We start from the raw sequence: 22,237 nt of genomic DNA on the forward strand, positions 1-22,237 counted from the left end.
TCAATAGCATCAAAATAGATAAATAGAATTATCGATATATAAACAATTATAAATAGATATACAGGGTCTCACAGTCTTAAATCCCCATTTTACAGATGAGGTAGCTGAGGCACAGAGAAGTTAAGTGACTTGCCCAAGGTTGCACAGCAGTGTCACCCGTCATCCGGGGACAGGTTCGTTCAGTAATTGGCCAAATACCAAGTGTCCAAAGATCACAGATCCAGGTACAGTAATCTGGCCCACCTTCATTTTTACCTCAGTTTGGTTACAAGTTAATGCCATTTAAAAAGACATTAATTCAATTTCCCCCAGGGAAGAGAACTGAGGAGTGAATCTCCCCCCTCCTGAGCATGGGAGCTAGTTGAAGGGACTGCCAGGACGGTTCTTTGATTACTATGCTCACAGTGACATTTTCCATTGCTCAGCTCAGAAACTGGGATTCATAGAGGAATTTTTCAGAGCATTTTGGCAATTGAAGATTTTCCATTTGAGTATCTCTGGAACTAGTTTTCCTGGTCCTTGTAAACCATCCAAGAAATGGTTATTGGACAGACTTTTGTTGTAATGTGGGCTTCCTTTTTGACTACTTGGATTTGGAAGCCTTAAATTCAGTGTGATTAATTCCTAGCCTTTTTCCCAAAGATGAGGGAATAGTTTTGCTATCGCTGTCATTTGGTCACAAAAAGAAGGTTATTGCTCTGTAAATATGGATGAGAACAAGCTAACTTTCCTGTGTTGTTTTCAGTGACTAAAAGTACCAACATTGTCAGCCACCCCAAGTAACATTGGGATTGTATTTTGTCTGGTTGCTTGTTTTTTATGGTATTTGTTAAGTGCTTTCTATGTGTCAAGCACTGTTCTGAGCACTGGGGTTAGATGCAAGTTTATCATGTTGGACACAATCCCTGTCCCATGTGGAGCTAATAGTTTGGATGGAGGCTTATTATTCATAGTTGGACGGCACCACTTGTCTGCTGTGTGATCTTGGGGAAGTCACTTCTCTGGGCCTCAGTTACCTCATCTGTGAAATGGGGATTAAGACTGTGCATCCCATATGTGACATGGACTGTGTTCAACATAATTAGTTTGTGTCTACTCCTGCGCTTAGTACAGTGCCTGGCACATAGCGCATAACAAATACTATATAAATAAATAAATGAGGATTTGATTGCCATTTTACAGATGAGGTAACGGAGGCATAGCGAGGTTAAGTGACTTGCCCAAGGTCACACGGCAAGCAGTTGGCAGATCTGGGATTAGAACCTAGCTCCTATGGCTCCTAGATCCATGCTCTTTCCATTAGGCCATGCTGCTTTATTAGTGAAGTGCTGAGGGGATGATTTACATGTCAAATACTCACAATATGCTGAATTGTAGTCACATCTGTATCATCAAGATCATGGAAATTGACTTCCATGACAGGCATCTTACGCATATGACAATCAGTTGGCATTGTAATAGTATGAAGTAGTTCTGGGACACTTTAGGCTTTCTGAAGAATATGGAATTTTAATCAGCCAATCTGAGTAAAGGTATTTATAATTCACCTACCCAGAAATAGCACAATCAAATTATACTGTCATTTTAACCTTAACTATGGGGCAGTATACAGTATACCCACACATTCACGTTCATCTAATGCTTAATTTTGAGGTAAATAGAAGTATGCCATTAGAAATCTTTTGTCATTTTCTCTAAGGAAGGATCGGTAATAATACCATAAAATGTTTTTCATAGTTAACCTTTTTATTATTAAATATATTCAATTATACATATATTACTGAATTCACAGGGCGAACTCCTGCAACCCCCAGGGGAATTCAGAGCACTTTGAAAATATCCCTTATAAAGGACTCCCGTAATCTGAAGGTCTCTCAAACAATTGTTCCTTCAATTTGTTGGCAACAAAGTTTTATTAAAATATTGTTACCTGTTTGTCACAGGGTTTCACCACACCATCTTCACTGTAGGAAAGAAAATCAAATTTGCCTTTTCACAGTATTCCTAGAGAAAAAGGCAATTCACAAACTTAGTTTAGTGGAAGCAAAGGCAGTAAGGTAAATTGTGTACAATTAATCAATCAATCAGTGGTATTTATTGAGTGCTTACTTTGTGCAGGGCACTTTTATAAGTGCTTGGGAGACTGCAATACAACAGAATTAGCACACAGGTTCCCTGCACATAATGAGATTATAGTATATAGTATAGAGTATACAGTGGGGAATCATACAGTGGATTAATTCCTCAAGGAACTGGATGTAAATAAATACAGCTATCATTGAGGTATCAAAATTAGGTGCCCTAAAAGTAGCAGTAATAATAATCCTGGTATTTCTAAGTGCTTACAATGTGCCAGACACTGAACTAAGCTCTGGGGTGGATACAAGCAAATTGGGTTGAACACAGACCCTGTCCCATTTGGGACTCACAGTTTTAATCCCCTTTTTACAGATGAGGGAACTGAGCAGAGAGAAGTTGTGATTCGCACACTTCACACAAGGTCACACAGCAGACAAGTGGCAGAATCAGGATTAGAACCCATGACCTTTTGACTCCCAAGCCTGTGCTCTATCCACTACGCCACATTGCATGAGACAATTTGGGAGTCTTTTTCACAGTTAAACCTGAGCTCCTCATCAGCCAGATCTTCCAGTGACTTTCCCACCTCACCATATCCATGCTCTCCTGGGCTGGCTCTCTCAGACCAATGTGGTGTGAATCCCTTGGAAGATTAAAGTACTAAGTCAATATCAGGGCATCAAGAAATTAGCAGGAAGGAAATGCTTTAACATGAAAAATATGGACACGCCTATTGAAGTCAGTGGCTAAAGTGTTCCCACTTTCCAGTTGGCATAGTGTAAGCCAAGTTGTAGCGGGTAAATTATGTTGCCCCAGCTTTCCCATGATCCACGCTCAACAAGCAAAGAGGTTTAAATCTAAGTTGGTTACTTGGTGTAATAAAAATAAAGCACTAGATAAGAATGCTTACAAAGATTTGAGAATTCTAACATCGAAAAGAAAATAGATCCCTACCTCACTACCAGTTTACCAACAGTGTTTTGGCATTGATGTGCAAAGAGGAGGTCATTTGCACAAAACAATAAACTCGTTCTCTAGTCTATAACCTTGTTCTCTGGATTGTAAACTTGTGTGCAGTGAATGTGTCTGCTGTTATATAGTACTCTCCCAAGCACTTAGTACAGTGCTCTGCACACAGTAAGCGTTCATTAAATATGATTGAATGAGTGAATGATTTTGGTTATATTGTACTCTCTCAAGCACTTAGTATAGCGTTCTCCATACAGTAAACACTCAAGAAATACCACTGGTTGATTTATTGGTTAATTGATTCAGAAACAATGACTGGTGTCTTCTGAGAGGACCAAAGGGAAAATAAGTTATGAACTTTATACAAAAGCAACCTTATCAAATTGGTTCCGATTACAGTTAGCATATAGTAGCATAAATCTATAGGTTATGACTGCTTCCTGAGTGATGATAATTTCATTTGCCATTATTTCCGTTTTAATGAGTGTTAATTAGATTGCTCTGGTCAAAGCCAGAAGCATTGTGGGGTTTTTGGTTTGTTTTTGAATCCTCAACATACTTCCAATGTGGATGTTTCAACTAAATTTGTAGATTTTATCTTAACAAGCATTAGCATCAACTAGGTCACTTAGTGTACTTACTAAAACAAATGCTTAATATTTTTGTAAATCAAGAGTTAAAATTGAAAGGAAGTTTTGCTCATTAGGTCAGTGTAAGTGAAACCATGGTTAATCAGAAAAAAAAATCAGTGATAGCATTTGTAGCTATTGAAATCCTTTCTTTGTCATAGTACATTAGAGTCTGTATATATTTAACCACCTTGTCAAATTGAATGAAAGTTTGAATAAAACCCAAAAGGGGTAATAATACTGGCATGGTGATTATTATAATTCATATTTAATATTGCTCTATGTCCATCATAACTCACGAGGAAGGGAGATTAATTATCCCCATCTGGTGAGTTGGCTAGATTGAGGCAAAAATGGATGCCCAACCCCTTGGGCGCTTGCAGATGGAATAAAGATTGGTTCCTAGGTCTGCGTGCTCCTTTAGGGAAATGACACATCATTGCAGGAAAACTATCCCCAGCCCTTCTCTTAGGTTTTAACTTCTCCCTAACTCCCTCCCACCCTGCCAGGGTGTAAATTTTCATTTTTAGTTTTTCTGGTATTTGTTAAGTGCTTATTTTGTGCCAGGCACTGTACTAAGCACTGGGGTAGATACATCTAATCAAGTTGGACACAATCCCTGTCCTGCATGGGGCTCACAGTCTTAATTCCCATTTTACAGATGAGGGAGTGGAGGCACAGACAAGTTAAGTGACTTGCCCAAGGCCACACTGCAGACAAGTGGCAGAGCCAGAATTAGAAACCAGACCCTCTGAACCCCAGGCCCGTGCTCTTTCCTCTTGAACACCTCACTTCTCAAGATTCATATGCTTTAGTTGAGCAGTAGTAAAGGGTAAATATAAAGACAATCTAGGGCTCCTTCCTTGCTGATCCTCAGAGAAGAGGGTACCTTTTTTTGAAGCTATAGCAATCAAACAATCAGAATCCTCTCTCAAACAAATAATACTCATATTTTCTGTGAATCACCCATCTGTTCATATCATCAGAATCCATCATTCATTATGTGATCTAGGGAGTAGTCAGAATATTTTATATCCTGGAACTTACACATTATACCCTAAGAAATATTTCTTTCCCCCCTGGAAAATGTAAATAAGGAAGGCTTGTTTTATGAAATCACATTTAGTAAACTGCTCTACAGATGGGTTTCCACATCTATAAATCTAGTAATTAAACCATCCTTTGTTTGATTAAAAATATGTGCCAACTTGTGGATACATTTTTCATCCCAATAAAACTACTTATTGAAGTCAACGACCATTAAATTGGGTGGTGTCTGCAACACTAAACTTCACTCGAGCCCTAATATCTTTCACATTTTACATCTTAGGTAGAAGAAGCTTTGGAAGCTGTGAAAAATGCGACAAACGAGCAAGATCTGGCCAACAGATTTAAAGAATTCGGAAAAGAGATGGTGAAACTTAACTATGTCGCCGCTAGAAGACAACAGGTGAGGTGACCATTTAAAAATGGCAGGGATGAAATTAATGAATCTGATTCAGGCTAAACAATAGTCAGTTGTTCACTTTGTACTTAACACCAAAGAACTCCACGTCATTTTCTCTGTCGATCTCCGGATTAACTCTCAAATTCCAAAAAGAAGATGGAAGCCTTGATGTAAGGTCACTGGCTTCAATCCAGTCCAGTGTGCTTTGGAAAGAAAGTAATTGTATTCTGAGGTTTGGCAAATGGCTCAAATCTAGAAAGATGTCTGTTTGTTTTTTCCTTTTCAGGCTTCTGTTGTGATTTACTTTAACATGAATTGGTGATTCACAAGTCCCAAAGACTGATTTCACATGCAAGGGCTTTCAAAGTTGGTTTGTTTGATTTTGTTTATTCAGCACTCTGATAATGAGAACCAGTGTGGCCTAGTGGAAAGAGCACGGGACTGGGAGTCAAAGTCCCTGGATTCTAAACCCAGCTCTTCCACTTACTTGCTGTGTGACCTTGGGTAAGTCACTTAACTTCTCTGTGCCTCAGTTCCTTGAACTGCAAAATGGGAATTCAATACCTGTTCTCCCTCCTGCGTAGACTCTGAGCCCTCTTTGGGACCTGATTATCTTGAATCTTCCTCAGTGCTTAATGCAGTGCTTGACACATAGTAAGTGCTTAACAGATATTATCATTATTATTATTCTCTGTAATAATAATAATAATAATGGTGGCATTTATTAGGCACTTACTAGGTGCAAAGCACTGTTCTAGGTGCTAGGGAGGTTACAAGGTGATCAGGTTGTCCCACGGGGGCTCACAGTCTTCATCCCCATTTTACAGATGAGGGAACTGAGGCACAGAGAAGTTAAGTGACTTGCCCAAAGTCACACAGCTGACAGCTGGCAAAGCTGGGATTTGAGCCCACTTCTGACTCCAAAGCCTGTGCTCTTTCCATTGAGCCACGCTGCTTCTCTAGACTGTAACCTCTTTGCGAGCAGGGAATGTAACTCTTTATTGTTGTATTGTACTCTCCAGAGTGCTTAGTACAGTGCTCTGCACAGAGTGCTCAGTAAATATTGACTGACTGACTATTATTATTATTATTATTTTTAATGAAAAAGAGTCCATAGGAACTGAACGGGCATTGCTTTCATGTAGATGTGTATGTGTAGGCTTGTAAAATCAGTGTCGAGGCACAGAGCTCCAAGTCTGTAAATTGGCGAGTATGAAGGTTGGCCTGGTCCCAAGGTCACGGGGAAAAGTAATGAATGTGTTTTCCGGCCTTTGTTGTCCCAGGAAAACACCCGCAAACAAAGCCCCCCTTTTCAGCAGTCTGTGTTCCCATCTTTTAGCAGAGCATCACCACCCCTCAGAAACAGAGAGGGAACAGGACATTGGAATCCTGGAGATCCTTTTAAGGTTCTACTATCTGCAATTGTTTCTCTCTGACAATGTCTGGTGGCTAATTTAACAGTCCCTAAAAAGAGAAATTCACCATCTAGTAACCTTCTGGGACCAACCCAGATGATCTCTCCTTTGGTGGAAGTCTCCCCAGCTAATGAGAACTTCTTCTTTCTTTAAAGGAAGGCTTATAATATCCCCATCCTCTGAAAGAAAACAAGCCGACGCTATCCTTTTCCTGGTTTAGAAGTCAAAATTTTCATTTCCTTATCCTCCACCAGCTATGAACCCTTGGTTTCTGCAGATATTGTACAGAACCTCAAATTGGAGGAAAAGAAAGTTAAAAAGTGAACTGCCTGATAAGTGACATTCCCAGAATAGAATAGTTCCTTCCTTTTCTCCCTAGAGATCCCTTGTCACCAACCCCAAATCTCCAAGTCAATCACAGTTGATAACTTTTGATCATTTGTCAGAAGACAGCCCAAGGTTTGAGTCTCCCGACCTGAGAGCTTGAACTTTCCACTTCTGACTTTCTCAACAGTTCCTCCCGAAATGCCACGGAAGTGGGAGGGAGAAGCCCGCGTGAGGTTGCAACACTAATAAAATGAAAATTCCTGTAGGAATTGCGTGCAGAGGAAAGATGGTTCCCTTTCCCAGTTATTCTGGAAACAACCACGGGTGGCCCACCACAGCCCCAGTTGTGTAACGCGCTGTAATGTTTGTGCTGTTTTCCCCAGGAGCTGAAAGATCCTCACTGTAGGGATGAAATGGCCGCTGCCAGGGGCGCTCTGAAGAAGAACGCCACCATGCTTTACACGGCATCCCAGGCCTTCCTCCGCCATCCGGACGTCGCGGCCACGCGGGCCAACAGAGATTACGTGTTTAAACAGGTCCAGGAAGCGATTGCTGGCATCTCCAACGCCGCTCAGGCCACCTCCCCTACCGACGAAAACAAAGGGCACACTGGCATCGGGGAATTGGCTGCGGCACTGAACGAGTTCGATGTAAGTACTGGGGCCACAGGCCCAGATGGAAGCTGTGTTTTAGCAAGAGTCTCGGTAACGAAAGGAGAAAGCGACTTGAGCGGTCCATCTCAGTTTCCATTCCCAGCAGACCTGCAGTGGGATTCTGAGAGCCGAGTCATAGCCGTGGAACTTAACCTGAGGTGATTTCTGTTGTTGAAATTCACAGTGCCAGAGTGACTTCCGTGGGCTCGATGCTGCAGTAAACAAAGTGACTCTGTCAAGAAGTACTGACCACATTTTCAAACAGTGTTATTCAGAGAAAATGCCCTCACTTCCTCCCTTTATTCACCGCTCCCTCAGCCCCACATCACTTATATAGATAGCTATAATTTATTTATTTTTATGGAGGAAATAACTTGACTGCTGAGTGACCTTGGGCAAGTCGCTTAACTTCTCTGTGCCTCGGTGTCCTCATTCTGTACAATGGGGATTATGACTGTGAGCCCCATGAGGGACATGGACTGTGGTCCAACCTGGTAACCTTGTATCTACCCCAGTGCTTGGTACATAGTAAGTGCTTAACAAGTGCCATAACAAATAAAAGAAGCCTTTATTGAATGCCCACTTCGTGCGATGCGCTGTGTTAGGTGGTAGGGAAGTGCAGATGGATGAAGGGACATCCTGTAATGGTGCTGCTTTACTGGTGGTGTGGGCCCTATTTGTGGGCCCTACGCTAACACAAGTTTTGTGCAAGTTGGCAGCCCAGGAAAGGGCTCACTTGATCAATAAAGAGGCCACCGTGCCGTTGGTTAACAAGCTGAGTTTCTGAACTTCACTGTGTAGGAGGAATGCATTGGTCACTCCGGAATAAGTCTTCCAGAAGAAAGGGCCCTAATAATTGCCCAGCTGAGGACTTCACCTAATATATGGCAATATAATAATTAGAAAACTAAGGTATTGTAGGAAAACCACTGTGGCACGTAACAACAGCATGGTCCTGTGGAAAGAGCTCATGCCTGGGATTCAGAGTACATGGGTTCCCATCCCAGATCTCGTAATTCAGTCAATCAATCAATCATTTGAGCACTTACTGTGTACGGAGCACTGTACGACAGAGTTGGTAGACACATTCCCTACCTACAAGGAGCTCACAGTCTAGAAGTGGAGACAGACATTAATATAAATAAATGACAGCTATGTTCATTCATTCATTCAATCGTATTTATTGAGCGCTTACTGTGTGCAGAGCACTGTACTAAGCACTTGGGAAGTACAAGTTCATAAGTGCTTCTAGACTGTGAGCCCGTTGTTGGGTAGGGGCCGTCTCTATATGTTGCTGACTTGTGCTTTCCAAGTGCTTAGTACAGTGCTCTGCACACAGTAAGCACTCAATAAATGCAATTGAATGAATGAATGAATGTGGAACTGGGAAGGAGGATGAATAAAGGGATCGAGTCGGGGGTGACGCAGAAGGGAGTGGGAGAAGAAGAAATAAGGGCTTAGTTAGGGAAGGCCTCTTGGAAGAGAGATGTCTTCAGGAATTGTTCTCTGTTGGATATGAAGTGGAAAGGCATTCCTGGCCAGAGGCGGGTCATAAACGAGAGGTCAGCAGTGAGGCAGATGAGACTGAGGAAGATTGTGTAGGTTGGCCTTAGAGGAGTGAAGTGTGCAGGTTGGGTTGTAGTGGGAAATCAGGGAGGAAAGGAAGGAGGGGGTTAGCTGACTGAATGCTTGGAAGTTGAGAGGATTTCTTTTTGATGCAGACATGGATAAGCAACTACTGGAGGTTCTTGAAGAGGGGGGAAACATGGACTCAACATATTTGTAGAAAAATGATCCAGGCAGCAGAGTGACATATGGACTGGAATGGGGAGAGACGGTAGTCAGGGAGGTCAGTGAGGAGGCTGATAAAGTAATCAAGGTGGGATAGGATAAATGCTTAGATTAACATGGTAGCAGTTTGGAAGGAGAGGATAGGATGGATTTTAGCAATGTTGTGAAGGTTGAACAAACAGGATTTAGTGATAAATTGAATATGTGCAGTCAAGGGTAATACCAAGGTCATGCGCTTGCCGGACAGGAAGGATGGTGGGGCTGCCTACAGTGTTGGGAAAACCAGGGATAGGACAGGGTTTGGGTGGGAAGATAAGAAGTTCTATTTTGGACATTTAAGTATGAAGTTGGTGGAAGATACAAGTAGCGAAGTCTTGAAGGCAGGAGAAAATGAGAGACTGCATAGATGGAGAGATATAAGGAATACAGATGTAGATTTGAGAATCCTCTGCAAAGAGAGGGTAGGTGAAGTCATGGGAGTGATTGAGTTCTCCAAAGGAGTGGGTTTAGATGGAGAATAGAAGGGGATGCCGAAGTGATGCCTGAGGAACACCCGCAGTTAGGGGATGGGAGGCAGAGGAGGACTCCACAAAAGAGACTGAGAATCAGGGGCCAGAGAGGTAGGAGGAGAACCAGGAGAGGACAGTGTCAGTGAAACCGAGGTTGGATAATGTTTCCAGGAGGAGGGGATGACCAACAGTGACGAAGGCCACTGAGAGGTCAGGGAGGATTAGGATGGAATACTTTGCTTCTCTTCTCTGTGCTCCAGATTCCTCATATGTAAAATGGACATTCAATACCTGGTCACCCTCTTAACTTAGACTGTGAATCCCATGTGGGATGGGGCTGTGATCCGATTGTAATATGTCTATCCCAGTGCTTAGTGCAGTGCTTGCCACACTATTATTTTTGCTCATGAACTGTCAGGTACAGCATTGAGTAACAATTAGACTCTGTGATGGAGGACAGCTCACGAAGCCAGGTGCTGGATACAGCTGAACAGGTCTCCAGTCTGATTAATAATGATGGTATTTGTTAAGCATTTACTATGTGCCAAGCGCTGTTCTAAGCACTGGGGGAGATACAAGGTAATCAGGTTGTCCCACGTGGGGCTCGTAGTCTTAATTCCCATGTTACAGATGAGGTAACTGAGTCACAGAGAAGTTAAGTGACATGCCCAAAGTCACACAGCTGAGAAGTGGCAGAGCAGGGATTAGAACCCAAGACCTCCAACTCCCAAGTACATGCTCTTTCCACTAAGCCAGGCTGCTTCTCATAATGATGGTATTTGTTAAGCATTTACTATGTGCCAAGCACTGTTCTAAACACTGGGGGAGATACAAGGTAATCAGGTTGTCCCACGTGGGGCTCACAGTCTTAACCCCCATTTTACAGATGAGGTAACTGAGGCACAGAGAAGTTAAGTGGCTTGCCCAAGGTCACATAGCAGACAAGTGGCGGAGCCAGGATTAGAACCCACTACTTCTGACTCCAAAGCCTGTGCTCTTTCCGCTAAGCCATGCTGCTTCTAGTGACTAAGAGCAAATCGGTGGTATTTATGCAGAAGATTGTACTAAGAAGATTGTACTAAGAGCTTGGGAGAGTACAACACACTACGTAAACATGATCTCTGTCCTTGGGGACCATCCAGTCAAGTGAACATAGACAGTCCTTAGAGTTTGGCCTCCCAAATCTGCTCAAATCAATCAACCAATCCATCAGTTGTATTTATAGAGCACTTAATGTGTGCAGAGCTGTGGAGAGCTTGGAGAGTACAATATAACAGAGTTGGTAGACATGTTCCCTACCCACAGTGAGCTTACGGTCTAGAGGTGCATGTGTCTAACTGATTACCCTACACCCACCTCCAGAGCAAAAACACTTTGCTACCACTGTTACTGTGACTGCTCTATCAATGACAACAGTTGTGAAGAGAGAAAGCAAAGTTATAAGGACCTTGATAGGCTTATAATAGTAACGTCCAATTTGACATCCTAAGCGATGTCAATACACAGAAGGGTAGAGGTGTCAAAACAGGGGAGAAAAATCGGCAATCCCAGTGGGATTGGAAAGGTAACTAGCAGTGGTCTGTTTCTGTTTAGCATGCGTGCCGAACATCAGCTCAAAATCATCAGGACACCCCTGGCTTCAGAAATTAAAGGCAGATATTATGGACATATGCAAGGTATAATCAGCGGCATCTCTCTGAGACTCTAATCTCCATTACTGGTAATGGAACAACGTATGGATCCCTGTAGCCATATGATGCTCAGGCCATCAGCTCATGCTTGACTAATCAGTACCACTGATGTGTTGAAAAGTGGCATCTAAAAATTAGGTTAACTGTACGCTGAATCACGACTAAATTTCAGATGAAATGCAGCCCCAGCGATGTGGCCTAGTGGAAAGAGCACAGGCCTGGGAATCCAGGAACTTCAGTTTTAATCCTGGCTCTGCCACCTATGTGACCCTGGGACAGTCATTAACTTCTCTCTTCGTGGTTCATCACCTGTATAATAATAATACGAATAATAATGGTATTTGTTAAGTTTTTACTATATGCCAATACGTTTCAATCTTAGGACATTGTACTAGGCTCTGGGATGTCTACCAACTCTGTTATATTGTACTCTCCAATATATTGTACGCTCCAATCAAATGGGGTTGGACACGGTCCTTGTCCCACATAGGCTCACAGTCTCAATCCCCATTTTACAGATGAGGTAACTGAGGTACAGAGAAATAAAGTGACTTGCACAAGGTCAAACAACAGACAAGTGGCGGAGCTGGGATTAGAGCCCATGACCTTCTTACTCCCAGGCCCGTGCTCTATCCACTAGGCCAGATCAATACCCGTTTCCCCCTTAGACTGTGGGATCTGGGTGGGACAGGGACAGTGTCTAATTCAAGTGCTTAGTTCAGTTTAACAGGTAACAAGTATTGTTTTCATTATTGTCAATGTTATTATTTTTGCAGCTTGACAGATAAGAAAAGTGAAGGGAACCTCACAAGACCTTTGTGATTTTTTAAAAAATACCTTTATTTAGCACCCTGCACAGACCAGGGCTGTGGCAAGTGCTAAGCTGATTTGCTGCCCTCAAACATATTGTTAGGCTAAGTCTATGAAGATAATGGTCATAATAATGATTATGGTATTTATTAAGTAACAACAATAATAATTATGGTATTTGTTAAGTGCTTACTATGTGCCAAGCACTGTTCTAAGCACTAGGGGAGATACAAGGTAATCAGGTTGTCCCATGTGGGGCTCACAGTCTTAATCCCCATTTTACAGATGAGGTAATTGAGGCACAGAAAAGTTAAGTGACTTGCCCAAAGTCACACAGCTGATAAGTGGCAGAGCTGGGGTTAGACCCACGACCTCTGATTCCCAAGGCCGGGCTCTTTCCACTGAGCCACGCTGCTTCTCTAAGTGTTTACTATCCACAAAGCATTCATTCATTCATTCAATTGTATTCATTGAGCGCTTACTGTGTACAGAGCACTGTACTAAGCTCTTGGGATGTACAAATCAGGAACACATGGAGATGGTCCCTACCCAACAATGGGCTCACAGTCTAGTACTGTTTTAAGCACTGGAATAGATACAAGTTATTTAGATCAGACACAGTCCCTGTCCCATATGAGGCTCACAATCTACGTAGGAGGGAGGATAGATATTGAATCCTCATTTTACAGGTGAGGAAACTGAAGCACAGAGAAGTTAAATGACTCATCCAATGTCACAGAGAGCAAGTGGCAGAGCCAGAATTAGAACCCAGGTCCTCTGATTCCCTGGTCCCTGCTCTTTCTACTGGACCAAGTTGCTTCCTAAAATATGGTAGCTCAATTTCAGGTCATATTTTTCTGACTGGCCCATCCCCCAGACCATCAGATACAGGATTGGGTGGTAGCATTTGGGCTACTCGATGCTTCTGTGCCTGAGGATGTAATGAAGGATTTGGCAGCTGGAGTCAAAATGTGATCCACTGGGAAACTCTTCCAATCCAACAAGATTTCAAATATTGAAAGTCTTTGAGATAGTTATCCCATAATTGCTATGTGCTGACAAATGGGCCCTTGAGGCATGAACAGAAGATATTTCACAAATCATTCTCAATCACTAAGGTGAAAATTAATGAGTAAAGTCAGAAGAAAGAAATTGTATGAGAATAAGCAAGTATCATTTTTTCCCAATTAATGACACATTCTGCTTCCTGCCACAAAGAAATAAATGTGAGAAGGCATTTATATCAAAAATCTTGCATTCAGATGGATATTGGAGTTTTTGCTTCAAGATTGGATCTTGGAGTTTTTGCTTTAAGATGCTTTCATTGGGTATTTTATCTATCACGAGCAGGGTGAAAGTGCTCTTTGAACATGTTTGTGTGAGCTGTTGGGTTATGAGATAAATGTAATCTGGGCCCCCACATTGTAATCTGGGTTTTGATTGTTACTGATAGCAACATTTCAGCAATTTCCGAAGTGACAGTATGCAGAAAACACTCAGGAGTTTTACAGCTATTAAATATCACATACGGATAAAGTAGCAAATGGTAACCACGATTGCTAATTGAAGGAAATGGAGAGACCGGCTCTGAAATGCTAAAATTTCAAATCTTAGTTACTGTTGCTGGAGTCTGATATTGGAGTCTTCCTGCTCAGGGGAATTGATTCTAGTGCCTTCATAGTTTCAAATGAGGTCTGAACGCTACTGAGTAAAAATTCCACTGTAAATCCCTCCTCTCCCCATAACTCTCCTCATCACCCATTCCACATTTATAATTGTTTCCAGCTCTCCCCAAGACACGCACACACATGCACACACGCACGCACACTCACTCACTCACTCACTCCCTTCCCCAAACACTTCCACACTAGTCCTCCCTATGGCTCCTGGCATTCAATAAATTTTTCTTTGTTTGGAATTTGATCATAGCAACTGCAGCTCTTGCGGGTGTCAGCATTGCTGCTATCCCACCTCACGGTCCTGCTCCTGTAGAACTTTCTCCCTGGCCTGGTCAAAGCCAGGAGAAGGGGGATAAGGCTGGACTGGGGAAGGATGGCTATGGGGAGGAAGGCTGGTTTTGTGAAGGGGGGCTTGGTAGGTGATTGCAAAACCCCTCCATCCACCCCCAACCTGTCTCTTTCCTCATTCCCACAGTTTTGGTTGAGGTGGGATTACAAACCAGCAAGCTGAAGAGTGGTTCACAGGATGGGGGCACACCTGTGTGTTTCAGGAAGTCAGCAAATGCTACGGGATGTATGCCTGGTTCGGATGATTTGTAGGGTGGTCATACCTGGGGTGTGCTTGAACCCAGCCCACTTCAGCAGGTGTCTTATGAACAGAATAAACATGACAAGGACTGTCAAGTGTAGGGATCACTATGTTATTTGTGATTTGCACACCCACCTTTTAAGTCATCCCGCCTCAGAAAATAGACTTTGAAAGCTCACCTCCTCCAGGAGGCCTGCCCAGACTGAGCCCGCCTTTTCCTCTGCTCCTCCTCCTCTCCCCAGCTCACTGACTCCTTTCTTCTGCTCCACCCCACTCCCTGCCCCACAACACTTGTGTATATATATACATATTTTTTATCCTTTTGATTTTATAAATGTTGTATATATATATATATAATTCTATTTATTTATTTTGATGTTATTGATGCCTGTCTACTTGTTTTGTTTTGTTGTCTGTCTCCCCTCTTCTAGACTGTGAGCCCATTGTTGGGTAGAAATTGTCTCTGTTGCCAAATTGTACTTTCCAAGTGCTTAGTACAGTGCTCTGCAAACAGTAAGCGCTCAATAAATACAATTGAATGAATGAATCTTGTCTGGCTGAAAGGAGCCTACCCAAGGGCTGTAATTTCAGAAGGACTCTCCTGAAAGCTTAATATAATACACCGCAAAAAGTAAGCGCTCAATAAATTCATTCAATCATGTTTATTGAGAGCTTACTGTGTACAGAGCACTGTACTAAGCACTTGGAAAGTACAGTTCAACAACAGAGACAATCCCTGCCCAAAACAGGCACACAGTCTAAAAGTCTACCATTCATGGATTGATTTGAGAATGGGATTATTTACTTCAAACCGGGTTTTCCTGCTCATGCTGAAGAAACTTCAGAAGAGTTTCACCTGCCCACTTGCCCTGGTGAGGGAAGAGTATTCCCTCAGATAATATGATTCAGTGCTAGACTAAACATGCTCCAAGCACAGATGCATATATGTGTGCCCTCTGTTCTTAGCCCAGCTGTGGTGGGATGGAGACAGGAAAAGAGAGCTTGTGAGGCTCATATTTTCCATGATGAGCCCTCTGGCTTTCTCCTCCCAGGCACAGAGCTTTTCTCTGCCACTGGCTATCAATCATCCAATCAATCAATTGGTCAGAGGTATTTTCTGAGTGCATACTGAGTGCAGAACATTTTATTAAACTCTCAGGAGAGTATAATACAGTGGAACATACTAGTCAGGGAGACATATTTATAATAATAATAATGATGGTATTTGTTAAGCACTTACTATTTGCCAAGTACTGTTCTAAGCACTGGGGGAGATACAAGGTAATCAGGTTGTCCCACATGGGGCTCACAGTCTTAATCCCCATTTTGCAGATGAGGTCACTGAGGCACAGAGAAGTGAAGTGACTTGCCCAAGGCCCCACAGCTGACAAGTGGCCACGCTGCTTCTCCATTTATTGAGCACTTACTGTGTGCAGAGCACACTGTGTGCTTGGGAAAATGCAATGTAAAAAGGAAACAGAGTTGTAGACACATTCTCTGCCCACAGTGACCTTGCAGGCTAGAACCAACAGGATTTGGTGACAGATTGAATTTGAGGGTTGAATGAGACAGATGAGGCGAGGACAGTGCTAAGGTTATGGGCTCATGAAACAGCTGCTACTCAGCTCAGACCCCAGCTCCTGAGCATAGATCAGAGTGTGGAAGGACAGGAAGAAGTTTAGGTAATGGGAGAATGCAAAGATGGGGGACCAAAATGAACCTCCTCACCAGCCCCTTGCCCAGGAACTGGTGTCCTCTGGTACTTTTCAGGAGGGCAGAGCCTGTGGTCCTGGCTGTCCCTGGATGAGCCTAGGGATGCTTTTTGCAGCTAATTCTGGTGACTGACTGGCCTGTTTTCTCTGCTTGTGGCACCAGATGCCCTCTGTGTCACCAACCTGTGGATTTTCCCTCAAAGCCACAAACCATTTTGCTTTCAGTGCAGGCCCAAATGCCAATTAGAAACTAAGTACTAAGTGTATTGGCCTTATTTATCCCTTTGGTGATCCTTTTGACAAGCCCATTAGGATTTTTCCGAAGATAAAGTCTCTGTTCCAGTAAAGATCTTGACCGCTCATGCTTTTTGCTCTTGGTCTATTAACTATCCAAACAGATGTACTTTTTTGTCTGTTGGGTAATTGGGAAGGAGTTGCTGGCTTAAGGTGGGCAGTTCCACCTCTTCCGTGTTAGCCTTTTATATTCCCTGTCCCATAGAGCATGAGTGCCATTAAACCATGTCTGACCTTGGACCGCAACCTCTGAAACTTTTAGTGAAATAACCCCAATCTCTACATTCTTTTCTCGCTTAATGTATTTTCCAGATAAAAACACAATAGAGTCTTAGGCTTTAATAATCACCTGTGGCGTAATCAAGCTCTGAATGTCAGCTAGGCCCTGAATATGTTTTATTCCACCCACAAGAGCCACTTGTCAGTTTAGCACATCAAAACTCAGATTGGAACCCACTTCTTTCCAGGATAAAATGGACTTTATAGCCATTCTGGGGTCCAGCAGTCCAGGGGGAGAGTAGTAAGTCTTGCGATAGAAATCCACCAGTACATGCTGAACTAATCTTGCTAGCTCATCCTGGAAGACTTCCACCATGCTTCTCCTCACTCAGAAATCTTTATTTTTTTTTTAGTGGTATTTGTGAAATGCTTACCATGTTCCAGGCCCTGTACTAAACACTGGGGTACATGCAAACTAATCAGATTGGGCACAGTCATTGTTCCACATGGGGCTCACGGTCTTAATCCCTATTGTATAGATGAGGTAACTGAGGCACAGAGAACTCAAGTGACTCGCCTAAGGTCACGCAGCAGACAAGTGGTGGAGCCAGAATTAGTCCTCTGATTCCCACACCCATACTCTTTCCACTGTCACCCTGCTTCTCAATCTTCAAAAGCATCGATCTCATCATGCAAAGTCAGCAGCACCATTGGCAGAGATAGCATTGACCTTAGAAAAATAAGCCCTTGTATTAAAGACTTGTTCTTACAATCTCTTTCCTGACAGAAGGAGTTTTCCCAAAATGGAAATCCCAACCTCTCATTTTTTTTGGAACAGTTGCTACTTCTTATTCACTAGTGGGTCATTCTAGACCACAAGTGCTTCTGATGAGGGTCTCCTAATGGAGGCATCTGCTTATCTTTCTCATGCATTCTTTTCCTACCTTTGGTTCCTTATCTGGGTTACTTTCATTGACAGAAGAACTGCTTTAAATTATATGTTGTTTTTGAAATCTATTCTAGGACAAATTCTTATGTTTGAAGTTGCTATTAAACCGACATCTGGAGAATTCAGAAAGAAACTGGGCAGAATAAAGGAATAGAGTCCCTTCCCCCCTCAGAAAGAATGTTTGAGCATTGTGATAGGTGCTTACATTAGTCTTGAATTGACGTATTTAACTGACCCAGGGTGTTCATCTGAAGAGGGACCAGAGAAAGAGCATGGATTTGCAGCTAAAGATACCGATTCCTGTTTCAGTGCTAAAAGCAGTGGATGAGGAATGCAATTCTCGTTTGAATTGAAACCACAATGGTTCTCACCAAACATTTAGCTCCAATTTAAGAGAGTGTTTAGTATACAGAATCATTGTGGAACTCTGGCCTTCCACCACTGTCAAAAAGAAACATAATTGTAACACCATCTTTCCAAAAAACAAAAGATCCCTTCTTAATAGCCCCTCTTTTTGATTTAAGGAATCAAAAGAGAAGCAGTGTGGCCTTAGTGGAAGAAGGACAGAGCTGAGAGTCAGAGAACCTGGTTTTAAACCTGGCTCTGCCAGTCACTTTGTGTATGACCTTGGGCAAGTCACTTAACTTCTCTTTGCTACAGTTACCTCATTTGTAAAACAGGAATTAAATCCTTCTCCCTCCAGTTTAGGCTGGGGTTCCCATGTGGGACAGGGACTGTGTCCAGCCGGATAAACTTATATCTATCCCAGCAGTTAGAACAGTGCTTATCACACTCCCTGGTCAGAAGGAGGTTATACTCTAATGGGGGAGACAGGCCAGAAAATGTTTACAAATAGAGTAATCAAAGGAAGCAATGGAATATAAAATGAAATACCATATATACAGATGTACTCAGGATGGGTCTATATCAGTGCCCAAGTACTAGTGAATACTAGTAGTTTTGTATGAATTGTACTTTCCAAGTGCGTAGTACAGTGCTCTGCATACAGTAATTGCTCAATAAATATGATTGAATTAATGAATGAGGGCGGGAACTAGTTGGGAAAGGCTTGTTGGAGGAGCTGGGGTTTTAGGAGGGCACTGAATGTAGGGAGAGCAGGGGTGTTTAAGATATTGGGAAGAAGGGGATCCAGGCCCAGGGAACAGCATGGGCCAGGGGATGAGCTGAGTGTGAGCAAAGGTATAAAGTTTAGCGTGAGGAGAATGAAGAGGGTGAGCTGGTGTGTTACGGTTGAAGAGAACAGATGTGTAGGATGAGACAGATTGGTTGAAGCCCTTGAAGCTGAGGATGGGGAGTTTTGGTTTGATTCAAGACATGGAAAGCCAGTGGAGAGATTTGAAGATGTATTTGTTTTGTTAAATGCTTACTTTGTGCCAAGCACTGTACCAAGCCTTAGGATAGATACAAGATCACCCCTGTCCCACATTGGGTGCACAATTTAAGGAGGGTTTTGAATCCAACAAAGGCCCAGAGAAGTTAAGTGTCTGCTCTGTGACCTTGGGCAAGTCACTTGACTTTTGTGTGCTTTAACTTCCTCATTTGTAAAATGAGGATTCCATACCTGTTCCCCCCAGCTCTGCCACTTGTCTGCTGTGTGACCTTGGGCAAGTCAATTAACTTCTCTGTGCCTCAGTTATCTCATTTTCAAAATGGGGATTAAAAGTATTAGCCCCACGTGGGACAACCTGATTACCTTGTATCTACCCCAGCGCTTAGAACAGTGCTTGGCACATAGTAGGCACTCAACAAATACCATAATTATCATTATTATTATCACTTAGAAAGTGAGCCCTATACGGGTCAGGGGACTGTGCCCAACCTGATAAACTTATATCTACCCCAGCACTCAGGACAATGGTCAACACATAGTAAGTACTTAACAAGTACTATTAATGTTATATAAACATAGCAATTAATCAACATTTATCGAAGACTGAACTCCTTGTCTTCCATCCCAAACCTTGCCCTCTCCCTGACTTTCCCATCTCTGTTGACAGCACTACCATCCTTCCCGTCTCGCAAGCCCGCAACCTTGGTGTCATCCTCGACTCTGCTCTCTCATTCACCCCTCACATCCAAGCCGTCACCAAAACCTGCCGGTCTCAGCTCCGCAACATTGCCAAGATCCGCCCTTTCCTCTCCATCCATACCTCTACCCTGCTCATTCAAGCTCTCATCCTATCCCGTCTGGACTACTGCATCAGCCTTCTCTCTGATCTCCCATCCTCGTGTCTCTCCCCACTTCAATCCATACTTCATGCTGCTGGCCGGATTGTCTTTGTCCATAAACTCTCTGGGCATGTTACTCCCCTCCTCAAAAATCTCCAGTGGCTACCAATCAATCTGCGCATCAGGCAGAAACTCCTCACCCTGGGCTTCAAGGCTGTCCATCACCTCGCCCCCTCCTACCTCACCTCCCTTCTCTCCTTCTCCAGCCCACCCCGCACCCTTAGCTCCTCTGCTGCTAATCTCCTCACCGTACCTCGTTCTCGCCTGTCCCGCCGTCGACCCCCGGCCCACGTCATCCCCCGGGCCTGGAATGCCCTCCCTCTGCCCATCCGCCAAGCTAGCTCTCTTCCTCCCTTCAAGGCCCTACTGAGAGCTCACCTCCTCCAGGAGGCCTTCCCAGACTGAGCCCCTTCCTTCCTCTCCCCCTTGTCCCCCTCTCCATCCCCCTCATCTTACCTCCTTCCCTTCCCCACAGCACCTGTATATATGTATATATGTTTGTACATATTTATTACTCTATTTATTTATTTATTTATTTTACTTGTACATATCTATTCTATTTATTTTATTTTGTTAGTATGTTTGGTTTTGTTCTCTGTCTCCCCCTTTTAGACTGTGAGCCCACTGTTGGGTAGGGACTGTCTCTATATGTTGCCAATTTGTACTTCCCAAGCGCTTAGTACAGTGCTCTGCACACAGTAAGCACTCAATAAATACGATTGATGATGATGATGATGATTAATGATTAACAATAATAATTATTAATTGATTAAAAATGGCATTTACAGAATGCTTACTCTGTGCAGTGCAGTATATTAAACACCTGGGCACTGAGTTAATAGACAGGATCCCTGCCCTAAAGGATCTTTCAGAGGCAAAGCCCTAACTCCCGAACTAGTTGGGGCTAGGCATGTAAAGACAGTGGTCATAATGGACCTCAACAACCACACACAAGAGAATCAATGGGCCAAGATGACAATGCCATACTGTATACATCAAAGCCAGATGTAATGGTTAAAAGATATTAAGGGAAGGAGCTTCACTGCAGTTACTCAAGCAAACACATAATTCCCAAGAATGTCATTTTAGAGCAGCTCCATAAAGCACACAAAGTAGATTTATTGTAGTACAGCTGTTCATCTGGCATTCATGTTTCACCTGCCTAGCAACGCATCGATCTATCATCTCTCCACCAGGGCGTTCATAGAACACAATACACCTGCTCCTGGTTATATTAGCAGGTGGCCCTAACTTTTATTTCTTACCCCAAATGCAATGCATTTTGAGCTTTCTTAAACACATTTCAGGAACAGCAATACTCACAAGTGCGTATTTCTTAAGCATTCACTCTGTTCAAGGTCCTGTAATTTGGCTTAGATTTAATGCCAATGAAAAGCATTTTAGGCATCCAGATCAGACAATGCTAGTTGTTTGCTAAAGCATGATTTTTACTGAAAGGTGAGCTATAATTCTGAAATTTGGAGGCAACAGTTTCAGTGAGATTTTCCTGTTGGCATGGAATCTATTTTGGCATTTCTCATATAAACACAGCCCACACTTCAGTGGGCTTTGTTCATAAAGGGTTGTATTGTGGGATTACTTTTTCCCCTTGGGCAAGTCACATCACTTCTCTGGGGCTCATCTGAAAAAGGGGAATTGAGACTGTGAGCCCCATGTGGGTTACGGACTGTGTACCAACATGATTTGCTTATATTTAGCCCAGTGCTTAGTACAGTGCTTGGCACTAAGTAAGCGCTTAAGAAATACTACAACTATTATTAACTTATCTGTCCCTCAGTTACCTCATCTGTAAAATGGAGGTGAATGTGAATCCAATATGGGACAGGGACTGTGTCCAACCCAATTACCTTGTATCTACCCCACTGTTTAGTATAGTGCCTGGCCCATAGTAAGTGCTTAACAAATACCACAATTATCGTTATTATTATCATTATTATTACTTCTATTAAAGAAAGGTACAGCATAGCATCACAAAATTTATTGAATGAGAAATTGTGAATTGTAATTATAATTTGTAAAGTGATTATTGCAGGAGGCAACAGAAGTAGATGCTCGTTCTGCTGACTGAGGTTGTGGTTGGTCAACTTCGGGGGAAAAATAGGTCCTTCTAAGTTTGAATCACAGCCTTCTTTCATTTCATAGAGCATCTTTTTAGCAGGACTAACTCCTTTGGAATATCTGTGCTGATCATTTCCTCTCTCTGT

General features: G+C 42.8%; 1 protein-coding gene across 2 annotated transcripts in view; it reads left to right on the forward strand.

Annotated features, from left to right (window-relative positions):
- CTNNA2 (catenin alpha 2) overlaps positions 1-22,237 on the forward strand; it is a 1,073,907-nt gene that overhangs the window by 310,571 nt on the left and 741,099 nt on the right. For both annotated transcript variants that reach the window (XM_038752080.1, XM_038752081.1), the window contains exons 6-7: positions 5,008-5,127; positions 7,250-7,516. In XM_038752080.1, coding sequence (XP_038608008.1) covers positions 5,008-5,127; positions 7,250-7,516 — 387 coding nt within the window. The remainder of the gene's footprint in view (positions 1-5,007; positions 5,128-7,249; positions 7,517-22,237) is intronic.

The sequence above is a fragment of the Tachyglossus aculeatus genome, chromosome 10, assembly GCF_015852505.1.
Source record: "Tachyglossus aculeatus isolate mTacAcu1 chromosome 10, mTacAcu1.pri, whole genome shotgun sequence".
NCBI lineage: Eukaryota > Metazoa > Chordata > Mammalia > Monotremata > Tachyglossidae > Tachyglossus > Tachyglossus aculeatus.